Source organism: Mixophyes fleayi, chromosome 1, assembly GCF_038048845.1.
Source record: "Mixophyes fleayi isolate aMixFle1 chromosome 1, aMixFle1.hap1, whole genome shotgun sequence".
NCBI lineage: Eukaryota > Metazoa > Chordata > Amphibia > Anura > Limnodynastidae > Mixophyes > Mixophyes fleayi.
This window is the reverse complement of record NC_134402.1, coordinates 246,193,264-246,217,231: the sequence shown is the minus strand read 5'-3', so window position 1 is coordinate 246,217,231 and position 23,968 is coordinate 246,193,264. Positions and strand designations below refer to the sequence as shown.

The 23,968-nt window shown below is 39.1% G+C and overlaps 1 protein-coding gene across 3 annotated transcripts in view; it reads left to right on the top strand.

Moving 5' to 3' along the window:
* The window catches only part of RFX3 (regulatory factor X3), a 219,317-nt gene that overhangs the window by 141,424 nt on the left and 53,925 nt on the right, over nucleotides 1-23,968 (top strand). For all 3 annotated transcript variants that reach the window (XM_075209024.1, XM_075209034.1, XM_075209016.1), the window contains 3 exons: nucleotides 1,399-1,496; nucleotides 3,586-3,844; nucleotides 10,662-10,736. In XM_075209024.1, the coding sequence (XP_075065125.1) occupies nucleotides 1,399-1,496; nucleotides 3,586-3,844; nucleotides 10,662-10,736 (432 nt within the window). The remainder of the gene's footprint in view (nucleotides 1-1,398; nucleotides 1,497-3,585; nucleotides 3,845-10,661; nucleotides 10,737-23,968) is intronic.

The window sequence follows — 23,968 nt, the reverse complement described above, 5'->3', positions numbered from 1 at the left end:
ACTAAATTTTTTCAGTGGTAACTGCATCATGCTAATTGTGGAGATCCTAGACTTCTCCCTCTGCCAATCTGCCAGTCAATTAGGGTAATCAATTACAGAAATATAAGTTTAGAGAAATTCAGTATACAATGATTCTTGGTCCATAAAATAAATGAATATATGCACAAAAATATGCAGAATTATCCATTTCTTATAATGAAAAGATACATTACATTATTTAGGCTCCAGCCACAAATCTATATTTGAAGCAGTTCAATAAATGGAAAGTATTTATAGCCAGTAACTGAAGAGGGCTAGCTAACAGGAAATTTTTGTCCCACATAATGCAAACAGCATTTTAGAGGGTAGGTGCTTTGATCAAGAACGGTGCAGGCTACAACTGGCAGAAGTGTGGCAGTTTAAGCGGGTAGGGGCTGCATCTTGGTTCCATGTACAGGGCTACCATCAAAATATTTGGGGCCCAACCTACCAAGCAGGGTAGCTGCGCTGATGACTAGTAAACAATGCAGAGCGTATTGTGGTAACTAGTATACAAGGCAGGCAACAATAAGATGGCTAGAGTTTAAAGCCCGATCTCCAACCGATAGCTAATGTGTGTCAGGACCTCCTATCTAGTGGCTATTTTACGTTCTCCCATGTACTCACCATCCACAAGATGAGAGCGCTGGCAGTTGTAAACTTGATGTTGCCGACAGATCCCAGCTGTCTCTGCTACGAAAAACAAGCAAGCAGAAGACCAATGCATCATCATAATCGTTTAATTGATGGTTGATGGGGCTCCTGAACCACCAAAGGAGAACAGAATTTATAACATATTGGAGTGGAGGGCTATGTTACATTCCCTGGATCTGTATATAGCATTTGACACAATAAGTTTGGACTATGTATTCTTTTTTTTCCTTAAGCAGGATATTTGGGAGAATATTAAACGGTTCTCTCACACAACTCAAATGCTAAGTCGGGACAAGGATGGTATGCCCCCTCTTCCCAGTGCTTCTCATATTGTTACTAGAACATATTGGAATTACTTGTTAGCATTTGAGTTTTGGGACTCTATGGAACACTATGGCAAAACTGTCCAACTCATTCTGCAAGTTATATGTGTTTGGAAGCTTTACAGTATTGTATATAAGGTGTGTCTGTATAAATTTAAAATTATATATATCTTTTTTATTTAATTTTGGCTAGTGTTATGAATTTTGTCTGAAATGTTTGATATAAGCATTCAATTAAAAAGTATCCTGGAAAAACACCTTCTTCTATTTTAGTAATTCTATAAACAAGAACATTGTGCAAACAAGGGAATTAGATATTCAAGATATAAATCCTTACTGAGACATTAAATGGTTGTTACTCCATTTTCGAACATATGGGTTACTTTAGATTTTACCATTTTAGGTTCAGCAGGTACAGACCGTTCAGCAGGTGCAGCATGTCTACCCAGCACAGGTACAATATGTTGAAGGAAGTGATGCTGTCTACACAAATGGAGCAATGTGAGTTATTAATATTTTTTTTATGTGTGTTTTTGTTGGTCACTGTTGTGGGAATATGCTAATTGTTGTTGGTAACATTGTATTACAGCCTAACACACAAACACATAATTGCAGGTGTCTGCAATCCAGTGGATTATCTATAATGGTCAGAAATATGGTGCCAGAGTGTGCACAGAATATAGTAAAGACTCTGTCACTGCACCAGCACCATATTTGGGGTTGGGGAGAAGGGTGCAAAGAATTTTGAACACAGGCCCATTAGTTCTTTAAAAATCCCCCTATATAGACCAGAAATACTTAATGTTAGTGAACTTGGAGTTGTTTTTCATGTCCACTTTAACTGCGGTGACTTTCAAATGCCCATTTCTGGTTATGGGTGTTTTTTTTGGATACCAGCTCTTTTTGCCCAAGCATTACCCCGCATGGAAAGTGCTGTGTTTGTTAGGTGTTATGAATAACTTATTCCTCGAATTTATTTATTATCTTCCAATGTACCATATGTACAGGTAATGAATACTACTATGTTGTCTTTAAACTTAAAATAGCTAAAAACTGAGGCTCCAGTTCAGGTGAGATATTAAGATTTTAATTGGTAAATAGGTTTCTGTGCAAATTTAAGGTTGCCTCCCAGCTGAGAATGAAGTTTTAGATTGCCTATTACACTTAATTAAGGGTTTAAAGTTGGTATCTTCCACTCTAGTTCTATGCACTTTGTATATGGATGACAAAGCAAGGCTTTCAGGTGACAGATGTTCAGGTAATTTAGTAATGAACAAAGAACTGGTCAGATACATCATGCACATGAATCACGTTTCAGCTGCCGTACACACTGCTCATTAGATGTTTACTTATAGCTACCATGAAGATAAGGGTCAAGCCTTTAGCAATTACAATCTGTAGTTTCAAGTAATATAGAAGAGATGCAGCAAAACATACAGGTATTGATGGGCTATTCCCCCTCTTAGACTGTAAGAAATAAAAACGTGTCAATGGCTCAGGGCTCACATGCTTTTCTGTCACATTGCGGAGCACCTCTCATTATTGTGTTTGAGGTCATGCAAATTGACAGGCGATGTCATTTGTAATGTAATAATGAAACAGAGAAGAACTTATTTATGGTTCTCAATTATCATTCACAAGAGGAGTTAATTATGGTTCAGGGACATTTTCTTCCATTCACAGAATAGAATAAAAATAAAGCATTCTTTTTATTTCAAACTCCATCCACCAATAATGAAAGAGCTGCATTCAACGTGATATAGTGAATAGCTGACTATTTGAGCATACATCTTTATATATTCTGTGCTCTATATATGCAAAGCCCAATGCCTGCAATATATTCTGATAAATACATCAGTTTACATAGAAAATGCAAAATTATTTACACATATTACCGGTACTTATTGCCCAGACATTTAAGTCAACAAATATTCATATAAAGTTTGTTTTAATTACATAATCTTCCTGCACCAGTTTGACAGGAATATCACATCACTAATGTGTGCTGTTGGGGATCCTGCTCCTTCTATTATCAAACGCTGTGTAACTTTCTGCTTGCCTCCATCCTTGTCACATCATGAGACGGCCCATGTTACATACAATGCACCCTCAATAAGATGTCTCTTCCTCCCACCTTGTCCACACACTTAGTTCTTGAAATACTCTACTGCTGTGAACATTCTGATGCTCTAATTGGTGACAGATTGTTCTGGGCAAACCCAATTATAATTGATTTATGTGTGGACCTTCATAAATTGAAGAATGAATACAACAAGTTCTCAGACCCTACATCTAATAACCATTAACATTCATTAATATACAACATTATTACATTAAAATGTTTGAAAAAAGTAGTCTTGCATCACTCAGTGTTTCATTTTAGGACTGCTGGAGAGACTAACTAGATAAAATCAAAATGCAGGGACATGCCATTTTTAAAATGTAACTGCTGAACTTATGTTATATCATATTTTAAATGTACCATTTACCATTTCACAAAAAGTTAAAAAAAAATTCTTTAAACCAATTTTTGTTGTAATTTGTGTCTTTTCTTTTTCTTTTTTCTTTTGTTCTTTTGTTTCTTTTGAAGTCGGACAACAACATACCCTTACACAGAAACTCAGATGTACAGCCAAAATACTGGGGGTAGTTACTTTGACACCCAGGGTGGATCTGCACAGGTGACCACTGTTGTCTCATCTCACAATATGGTGGGTACTGGAGCAATTCAGATGGGCGTCTCTGGTGGACAAATCATTAGCAGCACTGGTGGAACTTACCTGATTGGCAACTCCATGGAAAACTCAGGCCACTCCGTCAGTCACACAACCCGTGCCTCTCCAGCAACAGTAAGTGCTTTCTAAACTTCATTTACAAAGGTATATTTGGGAACAGACAATTGACCTTCTCCTTAGCAACTGCAGGTGTCACAATACTCTGTAGCTTGTTCTCTATGCATTATCCTTTTGATAACTAACAAGCACACATCATTCTTCATTGGTAATTGTCATCAAGTGCTTGTCACCGTGGAGCTACTTTTCACTGATTAACCATGGTTCACCATATATTGAAATATATACTGCAAGAAATATGACAAATAAATTCTATTTATTTGTGCCATTTTCTTTATTCCACTTAACTGTTTTTCTTGTTTTCAGGTTTAACAAGACTTTTATTTTCTCCATATCCTTGATATATTACGGGTATATGGAAGCATGTTCAAAACTAATTGGCAAATCCTTGTGAGAAGGAGGCAGACTACTGATTATCGTGTAAATAGGGGAGTCAGCAGAAGATAAGCTGTATATATTTGATAGGATAAGCTTTATATCTTTGCAAGATAGGTGTGAGATGGAAAAGTATGATTATTAATGTGGAACATATATAGACAAGGGGAAATATGAAATATAAGAGGAAAATGATTGTGTGGGGTGGGCAACAGAAAAATCCCTATTCTGATAAAGACCAAGGGTCTGATGCTGAGTTGGACACACATGTTTAATTTTTGTAACTTAACACTAGTAAAAATAGCGTATTTCCACCCATGTGGCTATCCGCATACATCACAAGGTGCATCCAGCTCTGCACCTGTAGCATATACACCAGGTTTATGTCAGGCATTCATACACCTACATACACATGCACACAACCAGGTCCTAAGCACAAGAAAGGTTTGTTAACCTTTACTTCAATAGTGAGAAACACATTTAGGCTATTAGGCTTGATATGATACAGTCTCGCACACAAATGATAATAGCAAAGAATTATTTTTAAAATACACTCACAAAATCCTGTAGTATATACATGAACAATGAAGCAAGCCTCTGAGGTGAATTCACAATCTGTCAATCAGAAGAGGCTAGATAGTGCTGGCGACTGTCATCATTATCAGCGTGTATTTGCAACTGCCCCCTAGCAGGTGCAAAAGATACAGCTCCTGACAGGCGATTATGCATCTCCATGTTGGTCTGCTTCAACCGCATTTGCATGAACTTGTCTTTACTGTACTCTGCCTACTTTAGGCATGTGATTCCCTTGTCGAAACTCCTGGGAGGTACAACATTTTCCAATGGACCCACAAACGTCTAGATATGCCCCTGACTCCAAGCCAGTATTTTAGCAGCATGTCAATAAAGCTTGCTTATGTCCTTAATAAGACAAGGATTTTTGTCAGTTTTTGCTAAGCACCTGTAGAATTGTGACAGGGATATGTATAAACTGAACTTAATTTTAAAATATAAGAATAGTTGTTTTCCAAAATAAAAAGAAAACATGAAAGATAAATGTAGTAAGATTTTAATTATGATATGTTCCCAGGGTAAAAGCTGAAGACGATGAGTCATCTTTCGGCAAGTGCATGAGGATAAGCGAGTAGGAGGGACAAGGATGGTGACAGCCCCCATCACTTCACCCTCAGTAGTGCTCATTCATGCCTCCATTCTGCTATACAGCTCTAAATTTTAATGAAAACAAAATGAGTGGCAAAGATTACTGTGACCCTTTTAAAAATTTACGTGGAGCTGATTTTTGAAAACACATTGAAGGGCGGGGGAAGCTGAATTTTAAATTGAGGACAAATTAGTTTTTATTTAACGCATATTAGTCTGGCGTGGAAGGTGAGGGGACGCTACGAGCGTATTAGCCTAGGGTGGTCTGAATACTTAATCAGGCCCTGAGCTGAGCAGCGACACTGTAGCCCAGTGCCACACTTCCTGCCCATTACCAATATGGAAGAACAGCAGGCAGGAGCCTCACTGGTTAGAAGCTGCCAGCAGCTACCCCTCCATGTCAGCGGCTGGCACTCAGTGTGGGGTCCTACAGTGGTACATAACACTGAATTCGCCCCCATAATACCTGGCGCCCTAGTTTCACTTAGTGAAAGTGTCAGCCATGCCATCATTATTCAAATGATTTATTTAACTGTATTGTCTTGTGTTTGATTCCATGCTGTTACTAGACTAAATGTAATTGTATAAATTGTAAAATAATACAATTATTAAATCAACCATGAATTGATATAGTAACACAATTATATTCTTGATCACTTTCTTGTACAGTAGATCACTTTTTATTCATATGCAGAAAAGAGCTTCTCATCTTTGAGTTTGAGACATATTTAATTGGAACATTTTCTTCATACTTCTAAATTATATAGAAATACCCAAATGATCTAGATTGCTTGCAACCTATCATGCTGTGATACCGCATTTCATTTTTTTCTGTACAGCAGAAGGTTAAATAAAGGATTATTAAATGTAAAAGGTCACATTCCCAATTGATAATGAAATGAAATGAATCATGTTGTTGGTATAATGAAAAAGAATCTTTAAAGATGAATGCATCACTGAATAAATATTCCGACTTATTACACTGGAACCTAATTACACTCCGGTTTAGCTCAAAATGTTCTATCATCTTTTTTTATCTGCAATCATTCTAATAGTGTAAGGTTAGGTCTGCTGCTCTTGAAAGTTATTATAAAGCTTACAGTGACTGAAGAAATACATTTTTTAATGTACATTTGCCTTCTTTGTTTCAAGTGAGGAGCATACCAAAACATCTAAATGTAGTAGAGGGTAGTGTTAACATGGCAAGAAGACAGCAGGTAAAGCTCATTACACTAGCCACACACTCAGTCAGCTCTCCCAAATCCAACTGGCTGAAGAAATACATATGTAGCCTGCTAACATAAAGCTTTGTCCATTATGTCATTCTTTAATTCTATAAGCTTGGACTATTTGTTATATAGAGAGCATGTGCATTTGCCCATCCATTGCTTTGCTCATACAGTATTTTTAGTTCAATAGTTGAACACAGCAAGCCCCATACAAATCTACCGGAGCACCAAAACATCTCTATATTTTGTGCATACAGTAGTCTAAAAAGCACAAATGTTTAGATATGCCACTGACTCCAAGCAAGTATATTAGCAGTATGCCAATAAAGATTTCTTAGGCCCTTAAAAAGACAAGTTTTTTTGTCAATTTGTACCTTATGGGACTATTAAACGTGGATTAATTATTTTGTGCATACTTAGAACAGTTTTCCTCCTTGGGAAAGCTGTGGGGCTTTTTGTAACCCAATTTTCCTTTTAGACTATTGCATTGTTGGGATCTGCCCAGGGCCTCACACCTTTAGAGCAACGCAGCTGATCTCCATACTCACTTATACTGTGTAGAGCTGCAGGAACGCTGTAGAGGAAAAGGCATCCAGCACAGACTCATCCATGTAGCCCTTTTACTATGAAAGAATGTTACAATGATCTTATGAAATTGTTGTGTTTAGAGCATAAAATATTATCTGTAATATTAGGTTTTAGAACCATAACTCCGCATTCTGCACAAAAATGACATGCAATCAGTATTCAGACTCTGTTTGCGAAATCGAACATAGATTTTGCTAAAAAAAACTGTTTGATTTGGGCGACTCATAAATTATTACACAATAATTATCAAATGTATTTTTAATTTTAACTGTTTTCGTATCCCAAAAATTCTAGTGAAAAAACAAGTGACTTGTGTGTCATAGTGCAAAAAAGAGAAGTAGCAAAACAAAACTTAGAACCACAGATCTAATGCATTGTATTTTATTTAATTGATATATTTCACCTTTACAGTACACAAAAAACATATCTCATACCTGTATACAATACTCAGTGTGCGTTCATAGTTCATAAACTAAAGGGCTGAGAGAATAGAAATGTAAAAGATACTAGCATACTCTTTGCTATAGGCTGTACATCATGCTAATATTGCACCAGGCCAATTTATTAAAGCTTAGTTATGTTTTTGTTTAGATTTTTTATTTTGGTTTTTTTAAGTGAGTTGAGACACTTGTATAAGTCAAAAAAAAAAAAAAAAATCTTTGCAGCTGCATTTGACTTATGTAAGCTCATTTTATCTGAGCACTTTCATTCTCCGACCCTTAGTAGTCTGCTAAACTAAACCGCTTCTAGAGAACTAGACTTCACAAGTGAAAGAAATTGAGCATTCATATATACTTATTCACAGAACAGACTGCATAGTAGATTATAGGCAAGACAAGTCTGAAACAAATCGATTTAAAAAAGTTGTTCTGGAGTATTATTATTATTATTTATTTATTTATAAGGCGCCACAGATTCCGTAGCGCCGGATACAGTAGTAAATAGATTGGGTAATACATATAAATAGCACAGATGAGTGTGAGTAATGCTAGGGGGAGTCACACAGAGTGCAGCAAAAGACATGACAGGGTGTTTGAGGGAATCAGACAGTAGACAGACAAGAGACAATAGGTAAAGAGGTAACCAAAGGAACCTTTGCATCATTGTGTGTGTTGTAGTAAAGTTTCACAAGCGACAACTTCAATAAATAGATGAATTGTGGCTTCAAGCAAGAATTATTAATGTGCCAAATACACATCACTGTATGATGTACCTTACTATAAAAAGATGGTATAGTCTAATACATATATACATTTATTCAAGGCTTAAAAAAACACTGATTGGTAGGATCTTTCCAATTTTTACATGTTTCATGATCACTCTCTAGTGAAGAAATGATTATTACTGTCAGGCTAAAAATAGTAAAAAGTATTCAATGCAAGGCTATACTGGCAGCATTTTAGTGTCAAGTCACTAAGCATTATAAAGTCTTGTCAAGCTCACAGAGAATGCTCTCTAGCACTGCCCTATTTCCTTTTTCCTTTCACTCTCAATGAGTTACCTGTCTGAAAACCTATTACTTTAGCCCACTCTCCTCTTCTCTTCAGCACCTCTTCTGTCAAAACACAAGTAGAGTAAGCTGAGGCGACGTGGTGGCGCAGAGCATCATCAGGTCTCATAGACACTGCTCAGCCCTTTCAGCACTTCCCACTTAGTAAAATTCAGCTCTGAATTCTAAGTACTTCACTTGTCAATTGTGTTGATGTAAGTTAGATAAATATTGGATAGGTTGGCTACAAAAAGAGGTGAAAATCACCTTGTCTAATGGTTTCATTATTCATGAAACAGAACATATCATCTTCAAAGTCTTCTAGCTCCTTATTAATCTAGCCTGAGAACTTGCATGTTTCCTCATTAAAAGAATGATAGCTGGATGTCTCAGGTGTGTTTTAATAAAGCAATAAGAGATTATATAGATTACAAAAATAGGAGCAGTTATTGATGAATGTATTTATTTTCTTATTGTGTTTCATGGACTTTAGATAGCACATACGTAACACTGAACACTAATTTTTCAGGTGCAGTTTTCCTTGCTAATCCAGCTTGCATTCTAGTGTTTGGTGCCTGTGACACAGGAGACAAAGTAACTTGACCAAGGTCAGAATGGGACGTTACTGAACTCACACATGGAAAATGGTTAAAGACTTATGGAAATTCTTCTGAAGTCTATAGTGTAAAGACACCCATAAAGATGTTTTACTACGAAATCTCCTCCTTCCAGATGTTACAGTGCATGGGTCCAATGTCTAGGACACCTGCCATGTGGGACACCCACACTCTTTCGAACATTGCAGCTTGTAATTTGAGTACGAACACATTACAAGCTGTCAGAAGAGCTCAGTTTCAGGGTATAAGGCGTTAGGCAGCAACTGGGAGCAGAACACCTCCCAATGCCTGGTGTACGGCATCAGACTGTATTCTTATGACATATTGGGGATGGGGGTTAATTGTAAAATACGGCTATGGGTGGACATCACCTTTAATTAGTTAAAATATGCCACCATTTCTACAGAGATTCTTGTTACAGTGCTGACATAGTATATTTTAGCGTAAGCAGTGGTGGAAGTGGGCTGGTATACAATTGTATGCCATACTGCTACTTCTTTCATTGTAAAACTATTCAATTCATTCACTTACATTGTATACTGCCTCTTCTAATTTTCCACTTCGACCAATGAGGGTAAGTATGCAACTTGGTGCTAATAGCCAATCACCAAAGTGTCTTCCCTTTTGTAATGTCATTGTAGATAATGTAATGGAAGTGATAAATGAAATCACTTAACACAGTATGCGGAAGTAAAGTTTCCGCATACTGTGTGTTCTGTACACAAGCCCCCTTAATAATGGTAATGTTAGATTGTCTGCTTTGTTATGGTCTATTACAGTGGTCGAAGTGGGGGGGGGGGGGGGGGTGTATATTTGTTCTGCTGCTTTGATTGCAAAACTTTCCAATTCCATACACTTCCATTTTCCATACCGTCACTTCTAAATTTCCAATTTCGACCACTGATCTATTCATTCAACCTATATTTGTACTGTTCAGATGTGCTTGGGCATAGCCTTATATGAATGACCTTCAGTTCTCCATGTGTTGGTTGATAGGGAACCATGAAAGTTTCTTTCTGATTGACCAAGTCTCAGCTAGCTAGATTTCAAAACAAAACCTATATTAATAGTGAACTTTAATATACATGCCTCACTGATTCTCTTTCTATTTTATGTACAGTACTGTATCTGGTTCTTGGTTTTATTCTTGTGTCATTGAGGTCTCCTACTTTCTTTGATTTGGTGGCGGGTGCTGGGGTAATGAAATGCATGTTATCTTTCTTTTGTTTTCTTTGTATTTGTTGACAGCAATTTTACATAGTATTCCTGATAAACTTTAAACAGTCTGTCTATGATGCTTTTGCTTTTTAATGCTATCGTGTCTTGAGCCTGTTTTCAATGACATCTATTATCAGATTGAAATGGCGATTGAGACTCTGCAAAAGTCTGACGGCCTTTCAAGTCACAGAAGCTCTCTTCTCAACAGCCATGTAAGTATTTCTTGTAATATTACTTCTTCTCTGCATGTCTTTTGCAAGCTTTTTCCAGTTTTTCATGTTTTTGTGCACTTTTTTTCCCCTCTCGAAAGCACAAGTTCCTTTTTGTATTTCAACCTTTAAAAAATAAAACAAAAACAAAACTGCAGCCCCCACTCTGGTTAAATACTAGCACTATAAGTTACACTGTGTGATCAACTTATCTAAGTTACTCTTCTTTGTAATATATATACTGTATTATACTGTCTTTGCATGCAGTGGATCACATTTTAAAATGATTACTTCTCTGTAGTAATAGCTTTATGCTATATTATTACTGAAATATGTTCATGGAACTTGTGATTTCATGATCACTTCTGAAATCACTGCAAATTATTGTTTATTTAACCTTTTATATTACTTCATGCATATCAGGTTATTGTGTTTGCAAAAGTGCTTTCTAGCTTGTTTTAATACCCTAGGTGAAATACTTAGTAATGTGTCATATATTACAACTAACCTAATCCTAATGATTATCATGATCCTAATGATGCCCATACACACTGAAATTACGCCGGCCAATAATAGAATTTTAAACCTTCTTGGCCAAAAATCACAACCAATAGAGACATTTAACTTGTTGGGATCTTTCAGGTGTTGATCAAGACTGTCAAAAAATGCAGTTGGTTGCTTACCGCATCTGACCGTCATGGTACAGTCATTGAATAAATATCCGCTGAACAGCCGGATCTATCCGATTTAGCTGCGTACGTCTGTGTGGCCGAATTGACCATGAAACTAGCCACATATGTGGGGCATCTGCCTGTGTATGGGCATCTTAAGCAATATAAGTAATGGTTACGGATATATGTTACTTTACATGTGGACTTGTAGTCCACTCCTTATCAAGGAGTCATTACAGTGCAAATACTACATTATAAGGCTAATTGCTATATTTTACTTTTAACCATATTGTTGAAGTTTTGTTTACACAAGTATAAACCTGTATGCTAGATGAATCACATGCTGATTAAAATGACCTCAAGTACCCTTGTCCTTACTATCGCACTCCAATTGCTATTTTCATTCACAATGCTACTGACATATAGATTTTGAGATTGAAGTAACAAAGCAGTCAATGTATTGTACATTGGACAGATTTGTTTCTTACATATCATCTACATGTTAAAGTAAGTTTTTAACATGGTGGGTTTAATACAGTAGCATAACCTATAGGCCTCTGTCTGTTATTGCCTGACAAAATATATTAATTAAAAACTATTCTTTTTCTTATTCCACTGTACTGACCACCTACACATAGTGAAAGCAGTCATTTTGTGAGGTGAACCAATCTTCAGCCTATCAGTTCGCTAGGAACTTTGTACCTCATCGCTATAGCGTTGCATGGGTGAACTTTGTATGACATAGGGCACTTGGAGGCTTGCACTGTGTCTTGGAGTGTGCCACATTGGATTCTTTGTCTCCTGCTTTTCTTTTAAATACAACTAAATTGTACAGTTTCCTAATGTATTTATCTGGGCATATCCAGTTTAAATGACTTGCTGTCATATATTCACATGTGCTTAAGTACTGCCTGTATAGTTCTTTAAAAAGCACTGCATATAACTGACATTAAAACAAGTAGTTAATGTTTATTTTTGTGGTTGTTTTTTTTTTACCCACAACCACTTATCACGTCTAAAAGGTGCATGAAAAATTTAGCTTTAAATTCACTCTTCCTTCCAGCAATTGCCAATTTTAATTGGCAATGATATAATCTATTGTTTATTTTTTAATAAAAATCTGCAAATATAAACAGTGGCTGTGACAAGTAACTGTTATTGACTTGTATTTCTATGTTATGGATGACTGTAGAAGGTCATTTGAAAGTAAACTCTGTTGCCTTTTCTTAGCATTCAAAACTCACATTTCATATAAAGTTGAAAACCAAAATAATAATTTAATCCTATTCAGGCAAAACATTTTGAGCCAGTCCTGCTTCTCTTTCCTAGCACCAACAGGTTCAATGTCCAATTTTTCAACACACACATATAGATGGGCAAATTGGACTAGATTTGACCACATGCGCCAGATGCTGATCACTTCCAGCGCTATTGCTGTCAAAAGATGTCTACACACACATGTGTCCTAATCTGACTTTATTTACCCCTAGATGACCAATTTCAATCAGATCTGTTTCATTAAGTTTATTTTGGGGTATTGCATCGCACTAATTTTGGGGCCACCCACTACAATATCGGGTCAACTGCCTGACATCACTGGTGATATCACATAATGTGTGCCCAACATTACTATGGACCATCCATAATATCTATATACTCAATAGCATAGTAATATAGTTCAAAGATTTAAGTAGTATTTTTACTGTTCTTGAAATGCCTTATATTAGTATATGAGGGGATGGCTTACAAACCAAAACATTGTAAAAAATTAAAACAGAGACATGAATGTGATACTGTCAAGACTCTGTTGGTCATTTGGCAGACATTGGCCCCACTAGAAGTTATAATTTTACAAGCTTACAAGTAGCAGATGTATTTCGTTTTGGAATGTATCGCATCTTATCTGTCAGGTATGAGACCAGTCTCAACATATGTTCCTGTCAACCTTTTGGCACCATAAAAATACAAACTGATCGGGCTCAAACGTTTATTTTCCCTGCAGTATTTCTTCCTATCATAATCTGTCTTTGGGAAATTTTTCCTTTTATGTACAACATGTCCTATTTCACAAAATGTAGCCTTTGGAATCCAAGATAAACAATACAACTGCACACAAACATAGCAACACTATATGTGATGTTTTTAATGCGTATGGGTATCAATGCGTGATAAACCATTAATATCAGTCATCACTCTAATGGTGTGTTCAGCTTCTTTCATTCAGGCAATAATCGTAACAGATCATAATGATACATTTTCAATCAGCATACATTACCAGGAAAGTTGGACAATTCAGAAAGTACAACAAGCTGGCTGACCATACAAATAATATAAATAAATTGTATTTCTTTGAAACTGTAGCTTTTAATTCTGTGGCATAATCATAATTAATCTACTTATTGTTCCTTTAATATTGATTAAATACAGTTACAGCATTTAAATTTAATTAAAGAACACCAGAGAGTTAAAACACTGTCCTAGGTCTATGAAATAATTGTTTAGTGCTTAATCAAAATCACATTCAATATGCCAGCTAAAAATATTTATCACGGTGTATGAGCTTGATGGTGTGTTTAAAAGGCTAATGGATAGCTCATGTATTACCTCACTTTATGTATGTCTGTGGTCCATGATGCAATCTGATCCTGTCAGTAAATATTTACAGGAAGTGCATATGTCCTGGCTGCTGTTATACTATATTTTTGTTAGTTTATCATAAAAAAATTGAGTTTAGAAAACCCCATGTATATTGCGTTGTGCTAGAACCCAAATACAAAAAAAAATATGGCAATGAACTTTTATTGAGATTGATTAATATTTACCATATATAATGATGTTTCAAGAACCTGATTATATTTTTTGTAAATTAGGCATACATATCGGTCATTACCTAGTTTATTTGTTTTGGTTTTACCTAATACAAGAGCATTCCAGATGGGAATTTTAATAAGAACAATATCTGTCACAAATGTACTCATTAATGCATGCTAATTAGGAATAGAGCATAGTCCATCCAGTAAATACCCTCTATATAAATAGGGAATGCTTTTTTCTCCCAGACCTGCTTTTGGGGCAGTGTTCACCTTTATGAACGTATTTGTTAATTAGAACAGGTTACATGCAAAGGTCAAACAATATAATTTCTCCTTATTCTCAACATCAGATTTCTTTGTACAATATATAATAAATAATATATGTCTGCAAACCATAGACGACTGTTAATAGTTCAAATGGCTGATAGTTTTTCATTTTATGCTGACTGAACAATAAGCATACTAAACAGTGGATGGAAATATTCATAATATGTCATTGTTTGTGTGACATAAAATGTTTTATGTTCTACATACTGTAAGATTTTAATGGTGATATAAATATATATATATATATGTTTGTTAGAATAAATTACAGCCACACACTGCGCAGACAATCCCTCTTCCTTTCTCCGCTCAGAGCATTTCTTGCCACAGGCTGAGTAGTATACCTGTATGGAGGTAGCTTTTTTCGTTTGTTTTTTAAATTGTCTCACCGCTTTTTTTTTTATTTCACGTACAAGAAATCTTCTGTACCATGGGTCTTTCCGACCAGAGACACATTTTAACTGTTTTGTAGCTGCAGAACAGCTTCCATGACTTGCATACTATTTACCCAACTCCTTGCTTTTATCCAACTGCAGCTGCTTCATATAAACATATAAATGCAGGGGAGGTCTGGCAAATTTTAGCCCGGGGGCCGAGACTCACAACTTATTAGGAACATTTTAAAGGAAAAAAACTGCAGCTAGTGACCCAACCCAAGGTAGCCCACTATGGGGCAGATGCCCCCCTGCTCCCTAAGCCCAACCAGCCCCTGTATATATGACCTTGCATGTCCCTCCAGTTGGGTGCACAAAGCATCTCTTGGCGTCCTCTCCCTCTTACATGGATATGTGTTTGTAATTCATCACAAATTCAGTTGAACTGGGTGATAAATTACTATGAAATCATGTATGTACCTTAAATTTGCTCTTATGACCTTTGGCTATATCAGTATGTGTTATTTGTCCAGTATAATTAACACTAAAGAACAGTACATGTGTGTTTTTTTTCAATATAAATGAAAGTTTAGCTATTGGTTACCGGATGATAATTTAGCATGAAATATGATAATACATCACCTCAAAATAAAGCAGTAGCAGGCTTATGTACCCTATGTCTGCCTCACTCATCGTGAGCTGGACAGCCACAGGTTCCCTGCTGTTGATGTAAAGCTTATTTCATAAAGATGTCTATGGCAACATGACCTTATCAATATTGTTATTTAGAAGAAGTTGTGTTCACTACCATTCCCACTACTCTAGTCACCCTCTTTGACCGCAAGCAGAATATCAATGAGATAACATGATGAAACATATTCTATACATGCCCTTCACAACAGAAAGCCTCTTTTGCCATATTAATAACAAGCCTCACCTGCATTGTGTTTTTGTACAAAACAACATGAAATCTAAATGCAGGAGCCAAGACTCTTTGATCTTGATGTTCTATTCTTGTGTACTCAAGCTCTGTACACCTGGGTCCAGAGCTCTTCTGTAGCTGTAGGAAACCACAGAGTGACTATTATTTTTTTGTATATTTATAATTGGTTTTCATTCAGCAGACCCCATCATCGCACCATTATTTAGTTAGGCACTTGCTTTTTCCTCTGTTTGAATTTAATCATCCTCCATCCTTTCCTTATCTAATAGATTTTTCATCCTTTATTTGTCTTCTGAAAATATTCTCCAGGGTGTGGTTAAATAACTCACTTTAATTAAACAAAACATTAGTTAATTTTGAAGCATGACAAAAAAGTATAAAAAAATCCCAACAAATTACATCCGGTGTAAAGGACCATGTTATCTTGTATACAAGTGTTTCTAGTACCATTTACAAGTGTGTGTGTGTGTGTGTATGTATGTATATACACTGTATACACAAAAGTATTTGCCCACATCTGTTAATTATTGAATTGAGGTATTTCAATCAGATCCATTGCCAGAGGTGTATAAAATCAAGCACCTAGCTATGCAGTCTCCATTTGCAAATATTTGTGATACAAAATGGATAGTTCTGAAGAGCTCAGTGACGTCAAGCGTGGTACTGTGATAGGATGCCACCTTTGCAATAACTGTTCGTGAAATTTCATTCCTGCTGGATATTCCACGGTCAACTGTAAGCGATATTATTAAAAAGTTGAAGCATTTAGTAACAACGGCAACTCAGCCACAAAGCGGAAGACCACATAAAATCACAGAGCGGGGTCAACGACTGCTAAGCTGATTCCATAGCTGAAGAATTCTGATCTTCCACTGGCATAATGTAAGCACAAAAACTGTGCAGTGGAAGCTTAATGGAATGGGTTTACATGGCCGAGTAGCTGCATGCAAGACTCACATCACCAAGACCAATGCCAAGTGTCGGATGGAGTGGTGTAAAGCAAACCAGCACTGGACTGTGAAGCAGTAGAAACGTGTTCTGTGGAGTGAGGAATCACACTTCTCTATTTGGCAGTCAGATGGGCGAATCTGGGTTTCGAGGATGCCAGGAGCACATTACCTGTCTGTCTGCATTATGCCAACTGTGGAGTTTGGTGTAGCAGGGATAACAGTATGGGGCTGTTTTTCAGGGTTTGGGCTAGAACCCTTATCTCCAGTGAAGGGCAATCTCAATGCTTCAGCATACCAAGTCATTTTAGACAATGCTATGCTTCCACCTTTGTGGCAACAGTTTGGGGAAGGCCCTTTTCTATTCGAAAATGACTGTGCCCTAGTGAACAAAGCACGGACTACAAAGACATGGTTTGATGAGTTAGCCTGTCTTTTTTTTTTATTTTAGCCAGTGCGAGGCCACTTTCCAGCCCCTGCCCATCCACTTGAAATACACAGGCAATTCTGCATGGACTGTAAGGTACACGCAGCAGTGTGAAGCAAGATTTACTTCCCAACTAGCTCTGCAGTGGTGGCATGGAGTAGGACAGTCACCCAGAATTGGTACTGCTCCACCAGAACCAGGCAGACTATACTGCTCTCTCTTCTTGCAGCTGCTCATGTCTTTAACTTAGTTGCTGCCTGTTTGCATCCTGAAATGTTGGGGCCCTGTTTGGAAAAATGATTGGTATATGATTGGAAATGTGGAAAGTCTAGCAATGAGTGAAATCTAAGCCTCCCACTCCCACACCAGCCCTGAAATTGTTAGCATTCACATTCAATAATTAGAACTATTACCTCCAATCTTGCCCTGACATTAACCTAATAGTATTCACATTTAAGAAAAAAACATAAATAAATACCCTCCCCCCAACTGCATCATTTACTAAATAGCCCTAATTCTTCCCAAACTCAGCCCCACATTCAATAATGTAGCCGATAAGTCTCAGGATTGCTGTTCTAGTGTATTTTTACATGGCAGTTGAACACATCAACAAACAAATCTATAACATTGAGAACCTCTGTTTTCTCTTCTACAGTATGAAATTAAATATTCACAAATAATATTGCACTAACCTCTCTAGGTGTATTTTTTTAAACAAAATCTATTCCTTCTACATCATATACTGATTTGGCATTAAAATGTACCCAGTTTAGGGACTTGAGAACTAAATCATGGCCATTAACCAACCACCCCACAACCTCTTAACTTGCATGTAGGGAACCATTATTTTTCTTGTTGTATGGCTTCTATATGGCTCCAAGTCTATAATATGATACACAGTGGGGAGGATTTCCAAATAGTTCCTCATATATATTATAATATTATACATAGATACCTGAGTGTCCATTAGAGCAGGATGATTATACAGTTTCTCTCCGGGTACTCCGAGCTGAAGATGATAAAGGGCAATACAACCCCAGCACCATGCCCTGGCTCTCCAGACAATGTGCCCCGGTTAAACTCTTTCCCTTAACTCACCTTAGGTCCCCACTAGGCTTCATCAACTGGCTTGTGTAGGCTCCTCAGGTGACCGCATCATGGATGTGACCTAATGACATCACAAAGGTGCCGCTATCATCTTAAAAGGGCAAGGGGCAGTGCTAGGCCATCAAGTGTAGGTAGTGGTGGTTCCGCTGCCCTCTAGTGGTTACACAGTCAAAAAGCAAACATCTACTCTGAGCCTAAGTCTGGTGGTAAGTAAAAACAGCCACTCAGAGCGCCTGTGAAATAGGTCACGTGGAGAAGACTATGTGTGTGTGTGTGTGTGTATGTGTAAAACCCATTCACATCATATATATATATATATTATATATTATATATATATGTATATAATCTCATACGCAAGCTATATTATTTATATATTGACACTGTTAAGTCATTGTTCAACTGACCATCACCATTGTAATGGCACAAATTGCGACTATATTGATTCCTCCATCATTCCATCATTCTCAGAGACTTTTTGTTTTGTCCCTATATGTTAAAAGTAATTTTATTAAATGTCCAATCTCTGATAATCCAATGTGCAAATTGTTCGTTCTTCTCATTTGCGATCATCCACCCACAGCCTCTTATGATTCTCTTTCTTTCTCTTCTTGGAACATTGGGTCAGTGTAAATACAGATTACAGCTACATAAGAAAAGTATATACTTTGTAGAGTAGGAGTCCTTCACGCGGTATGTGGGTGTGAAGTTGAAAAGCATTGGAAATCATTAATATATTTGTTATTTTGAAGCTTACACTGCGAAAGAAGACGAACTGTTGTTTACCTTTAAAGTAAATGTAGAATGATGCACTAAATTTAAAATCCAGTGCACACCATTGTTACATATTGTCTGTATAATACACAAGTACCAGAAATAAATGCAGATGCTACTGCAACTTTGTATAAATTGTGCTGATGTGTGCCATCTATTAACAGTGTCTAGTGATGTAACAATTATCATTGCCTTATATTGTTATATATTAGATGTTTCACAGGAACACTTTTACACTATAAAAAATAAAGACACCCCATATTGTACAGGGTGGTCCATAAGTGTGGAAACACCCCTTTGAAACAGAAATGAGTTGGGAAATATTAATCCAGTGTCTACACACATGATCTGGGTGTGGTGGAAAACTTATTGGGGTATGGCAGGCATCTTGGATGCAAATCTAATTTTTTAAATGGGAAGGTAGTCATGTGACATATCAGGCATATACATAATTACATAATTTCAAAAGAAAAACAATGGTGCTCTTTGTTTTAACATAACTTTATTCATTCTCGGGGTTTAATTGAGTTTTCTTTTGCAGGTAGTGTCATTAATGACAGTGGCACTAACACAAACAGAACGTGTTTAGATTGTCTTAATATCTGGAGAACAAAGCACACGTGCTATAGCAAATGATTTCAGCTAACGTCACCCAAATAGGCTGCCCATTAGTCACAGTGCAGTTACCAAACTCCTTGCCAAATTTAAACAAACCAGTTCAGTTGCAGATAAACCAAAAAGGGATGTGTTACCCACCTGACAGTCATCCTCAGTCAGCTGGTACAACATCTGAATCTTGTGTAGACAAAATTCTAAAAATGGCCGTAGAACTAACCTCACATTCACGAGACAGATGATGCCAGCACAGCAGTTGTTGTTGCTTCATCTGTAGAAGTTTTTGCTCATCCAATTTTTGGTTTACCTGAACCGGTTTGTTTAAATTTGTCAAGGAGTTTGGCAACTGCACTGTGACTAATAGCCTATTTGGGTGACGTTGGTTGAAATCATTTGCTATAGATATCAAGACAATCTCAACATGTACTGTTTCTGTTAGTGCCATTGTCATTAATGTCACTACCTGCAATAGAAACCTCAGTTAACTTTATTCATTCTTGAGTGTCAAAACAAAGAACACCATTGTTTTTCTGATGAAATTCTGTATCTGTTTGATATGTCATATGACTACCTTCTCATTTAAAATAAATTAGAGTTGCATCCAATATGGCCGCTATACTGGGCACATACCCTAAAAAGTTTTACACAACACCCAGATCATATGTGTAGACATTTGTGACAGGCCCGGGCCTTATATTGAGAATATCCTGCCAACCCGGTCTGTCCTCAGTGGGCCAACTGAACAACCATGGCCCACTCTGTTATTAAATGCCGCCCGGTGGCCAGATCTGTTATTGCTGTGGTGTCCAGAGAGGGAGGGGAGAGGCAGCTCACAGGAAGTGTAAATCAGCTGTGGACCCTGTGACATCAAAAAGTAGTGGAACGGGTTAAAAAGAGGAGGGTCAGGACCTTATCTAAAATCAGGAGGGGGTCTCTCCCTGTTTGCTAACTATTGTTCTAGCAAGTCTGCAACACAGTCCGAATGGCACCATCACCGCAGGGGGGGGAGACCACTGATGTCATGCACTATTTCCACCCCTGTTACCAGCCAAACTCTCTACACCACCAATCACAAGAGGACAATGAGTGGGGGGTTGTGGAATGGACAAAAGGGAGCTGTCTGGGGGAGGGGAGGAGTTGTTAGAGAATCTTGAGACAGTGAGGACTTGGACTGTTGGAGAGTAACCGTATTCTCACAGGGCCTTAAAGGAATGCTTAAGGCAGGAGCTTCTTGACAGAGATTGGACAGTGTACCTCTAGGACTGATTCTGTTACCACTCCATCGGGAGACACTCGCAGATTCTGGGGAATTGGCGAGCCTACATCGGTAGGGAGACTATACCCAGGGTCCCACCAAGCTGGTTGAGAGTTGGCCGAGCGGCTGGGATCAGCAAGATACAGACCCACCTTAAGGATCAGAAACCGTGGCCCACTTGGATTGTCAGCTGTGGATTTTATTACCAGGAGTTTGGGCCTGCTAGGACTCTGTGCTTGGAGGTAACCTGCTGGGGACTTTGTTGGGGAGTTTTTACTTGCACTGGTGATTTTCTGACACTTGATATATTTGGTAGGGGGAACAAGTTTCTCCTTGGGAAGCACTGTTGTATTTTACTAAGTGTGTACACTTTGTTTAATAAAAGGGATTATTATTTCTTTCCTGTCTCCTTACCTGTGTGACCTGTGAACCTAGAGGACAGGGTATCTAGTTAGCTTTGGTTCTAACCCCGGTGTCCTCACAAGTTTGGTGGCAAGCATTGGGGTCACACAGTCCCAACGTTTGGGTAGAGTGCAGGGACTCGTATCCAGATACGGTCAGGCTCTGTAAGGACACAAGGCAACAGTCTGTCAGCACCAGTGTTAGTAAAAAAAGAACCTAGCTGGGAAGTCAGCAGGAATGGCCACAGAGGCAGAGCAGATCAGTTTAAAAGCCACAGAGAGATTCTATATGAAAGCAAGGAAACAACACTTGCAGGGGTTCTGCAGAACCAAAGGGGTGGACTTTGATGACACAGACGTGCGTGAAGTTCTGGTGGCCAAACTAATGGAATGGGAAAGGGCTCACCCTGAGGAGATGAAAGAGTCAGAGGTGGAGGAGGAGGAGGCCAAAGGCCAGCCACAGAGACCCCCCAGTGGGACACAACCCAGACCACCGTCCGGCACTCCAGCAGTGCTGCAAGATTGGCTGACAGCACTGGGGGAAAGGGCAACCCTGCATGAAAGGGCAGCCGTACTCCAAGCAGTGTTGGGGGTAGCAATTGAGGTACCCCAGATTCAGAGAGAAGAAGGTCGGGGAGAGGCCCGGTTGAGACCTCAGCTGGGATATAGTGGAGTCCCAATTTTTAAAGAGGCAGATGCAGACATTGATACCCATCTCCAGGTTTTTGAAAACTTGATGGGAGTCCATGGGATTGAGGAGGAAGAGTGGTCCAAATATCTGGGACCCAGCCTGACTGGGAGAGCGCTGGAAGCTTACCAGGCTCTAAGCCCTCAAGAATGTGGGGATTATGGTACGGTGAAAAAGTCGCTGATGGTAAAATTCCAGTTAAATGCAGAGACCTACAGAAACAAGTTCAGGACTTTAAATAAAGGAGGGTCACAGTCGCACCAGGAATTTGCCAGCCAGCTACAGAGGGCCTGTGAGAAATGGTTGGAAGGGAAAGGGGCCTGCTCCGCTAAGCAAATTAAAGAGCTCATTATGCTGGAGCAGCTGACTCTAAAAATGGCCCCAGAGATCCGGAAATGGCTGGTGGACAGAAAACCTGAGACCCTGGAAGAGGCAGCAGGGCTAGCTGATGAGTATGTGGTGAGTCGACCCAGGTGGAGAGCCCCTAGTATGCCTAGTCAAGCAGCTGCAGGGAGGGGGAGCCGACCAATTCCAGCAAGTCTAGCGACACCTGGAGGCCCCTTTATTAGAGAGAACTCTGCCCGGAATCCAAGAGATGAACCAGCCCGATCCAGACCCTGGGACCTGAATCCAAAGAGATGCTATCGGTGCAACCAGGTGGGGCACTTCCAGAGAGATTGTCCCCGTACTAGAGGTCCGATCCCAGGAGCCAGAGCTGCACCAGTGGCCGCTGTACAGTATGCCCCAGGAGATTTTGAAATCAGCATTGAGGCCGAGCCACCCTGTCCTGATGTGCCAGAGGCAAGGGACGGGGTGTATGTGGTGAACCTGATTTTGGGGGATGGGAGGCAGAGCCCTAGGAATATGCAGAGTCATCTACAGGACGTGTGGGTGGGGGACTGCAAGGTCCAGGGGTTGAGAGACTCAGGAGCATCACTGACCCTGGTGGAGCCTGATATAATTAAAATATCCCAAGTTATGGAGGGACAGCAGGTCCGGATTTCCACGGTGGGGGGCCATCTTGCAGATATTCAAGTGGCCCGGGTACATTTGGATTGGGGGGCGGGATTTGGAATGGTGGAGGTGGGCATCCTGGATGGACTACCAGCAAAAGTGATTTTGGAGAATGATTTGGGCCAGGGATTGGTCACTCACTTTGTGCAAGCTGTGACCCGCAGCCAGAGCCGAATGCAAGCCACAGCTGCACAAGAAGCCGCAACGCCAAAGCGACCACCAAGACTAACCCCGGCAACCAGAACCAAGGAGCCAGAGCCAGCACCGTTGGTGAGTAACCCTAAAAGATTTGATGTTGTACCAGAAATTGATTTGGGGGAGGAGGACAGAAGGGAATTTAGGAAGGCCCAACAGACTGACCCATCCCTAGCCAAACTGAGGAGTGCAGCAGACGCCGGGGGAGGGGAAGTGGCAGGCAGTAAAGTAGTGTGGGACAAAGGGCTGTTATATAGGGTAGTCACCCCCACCCTAGATCAAGACCCAGGGACAGAAGTGAAGCAGTTGGTAGTACCCTGGGCTTACCGGACCCATTTATTAGCGCTGGCCCATGACATTCCAGCAGCGGGGCACTTTGGGACCAGAAAAAAGTTGGCCCGGGTGTTGCGGACTTTTTTCTGGCCTCAAGTCACCCAGGATGTGAAACGGTACAAAGCCTCCTGTGACACCTGCCAGAGAATAGGGAGAGCCCCTAAGAAAGTCCCACTACAGTCACTGCCTATAATTGAGGAGCCCTTTGCCCAGGTGGCTATAGATATCGTAGGTCCATTAGCCATCCCCAGTTACACCGGAAAAAGATTCATCCTCACCCTGGTGGACTTTGCCACCAGATACCCAGAGGCAGTAGCCCTGTCGTCCATAGACGCAGAGCATGTGGCCCAGGCTCTG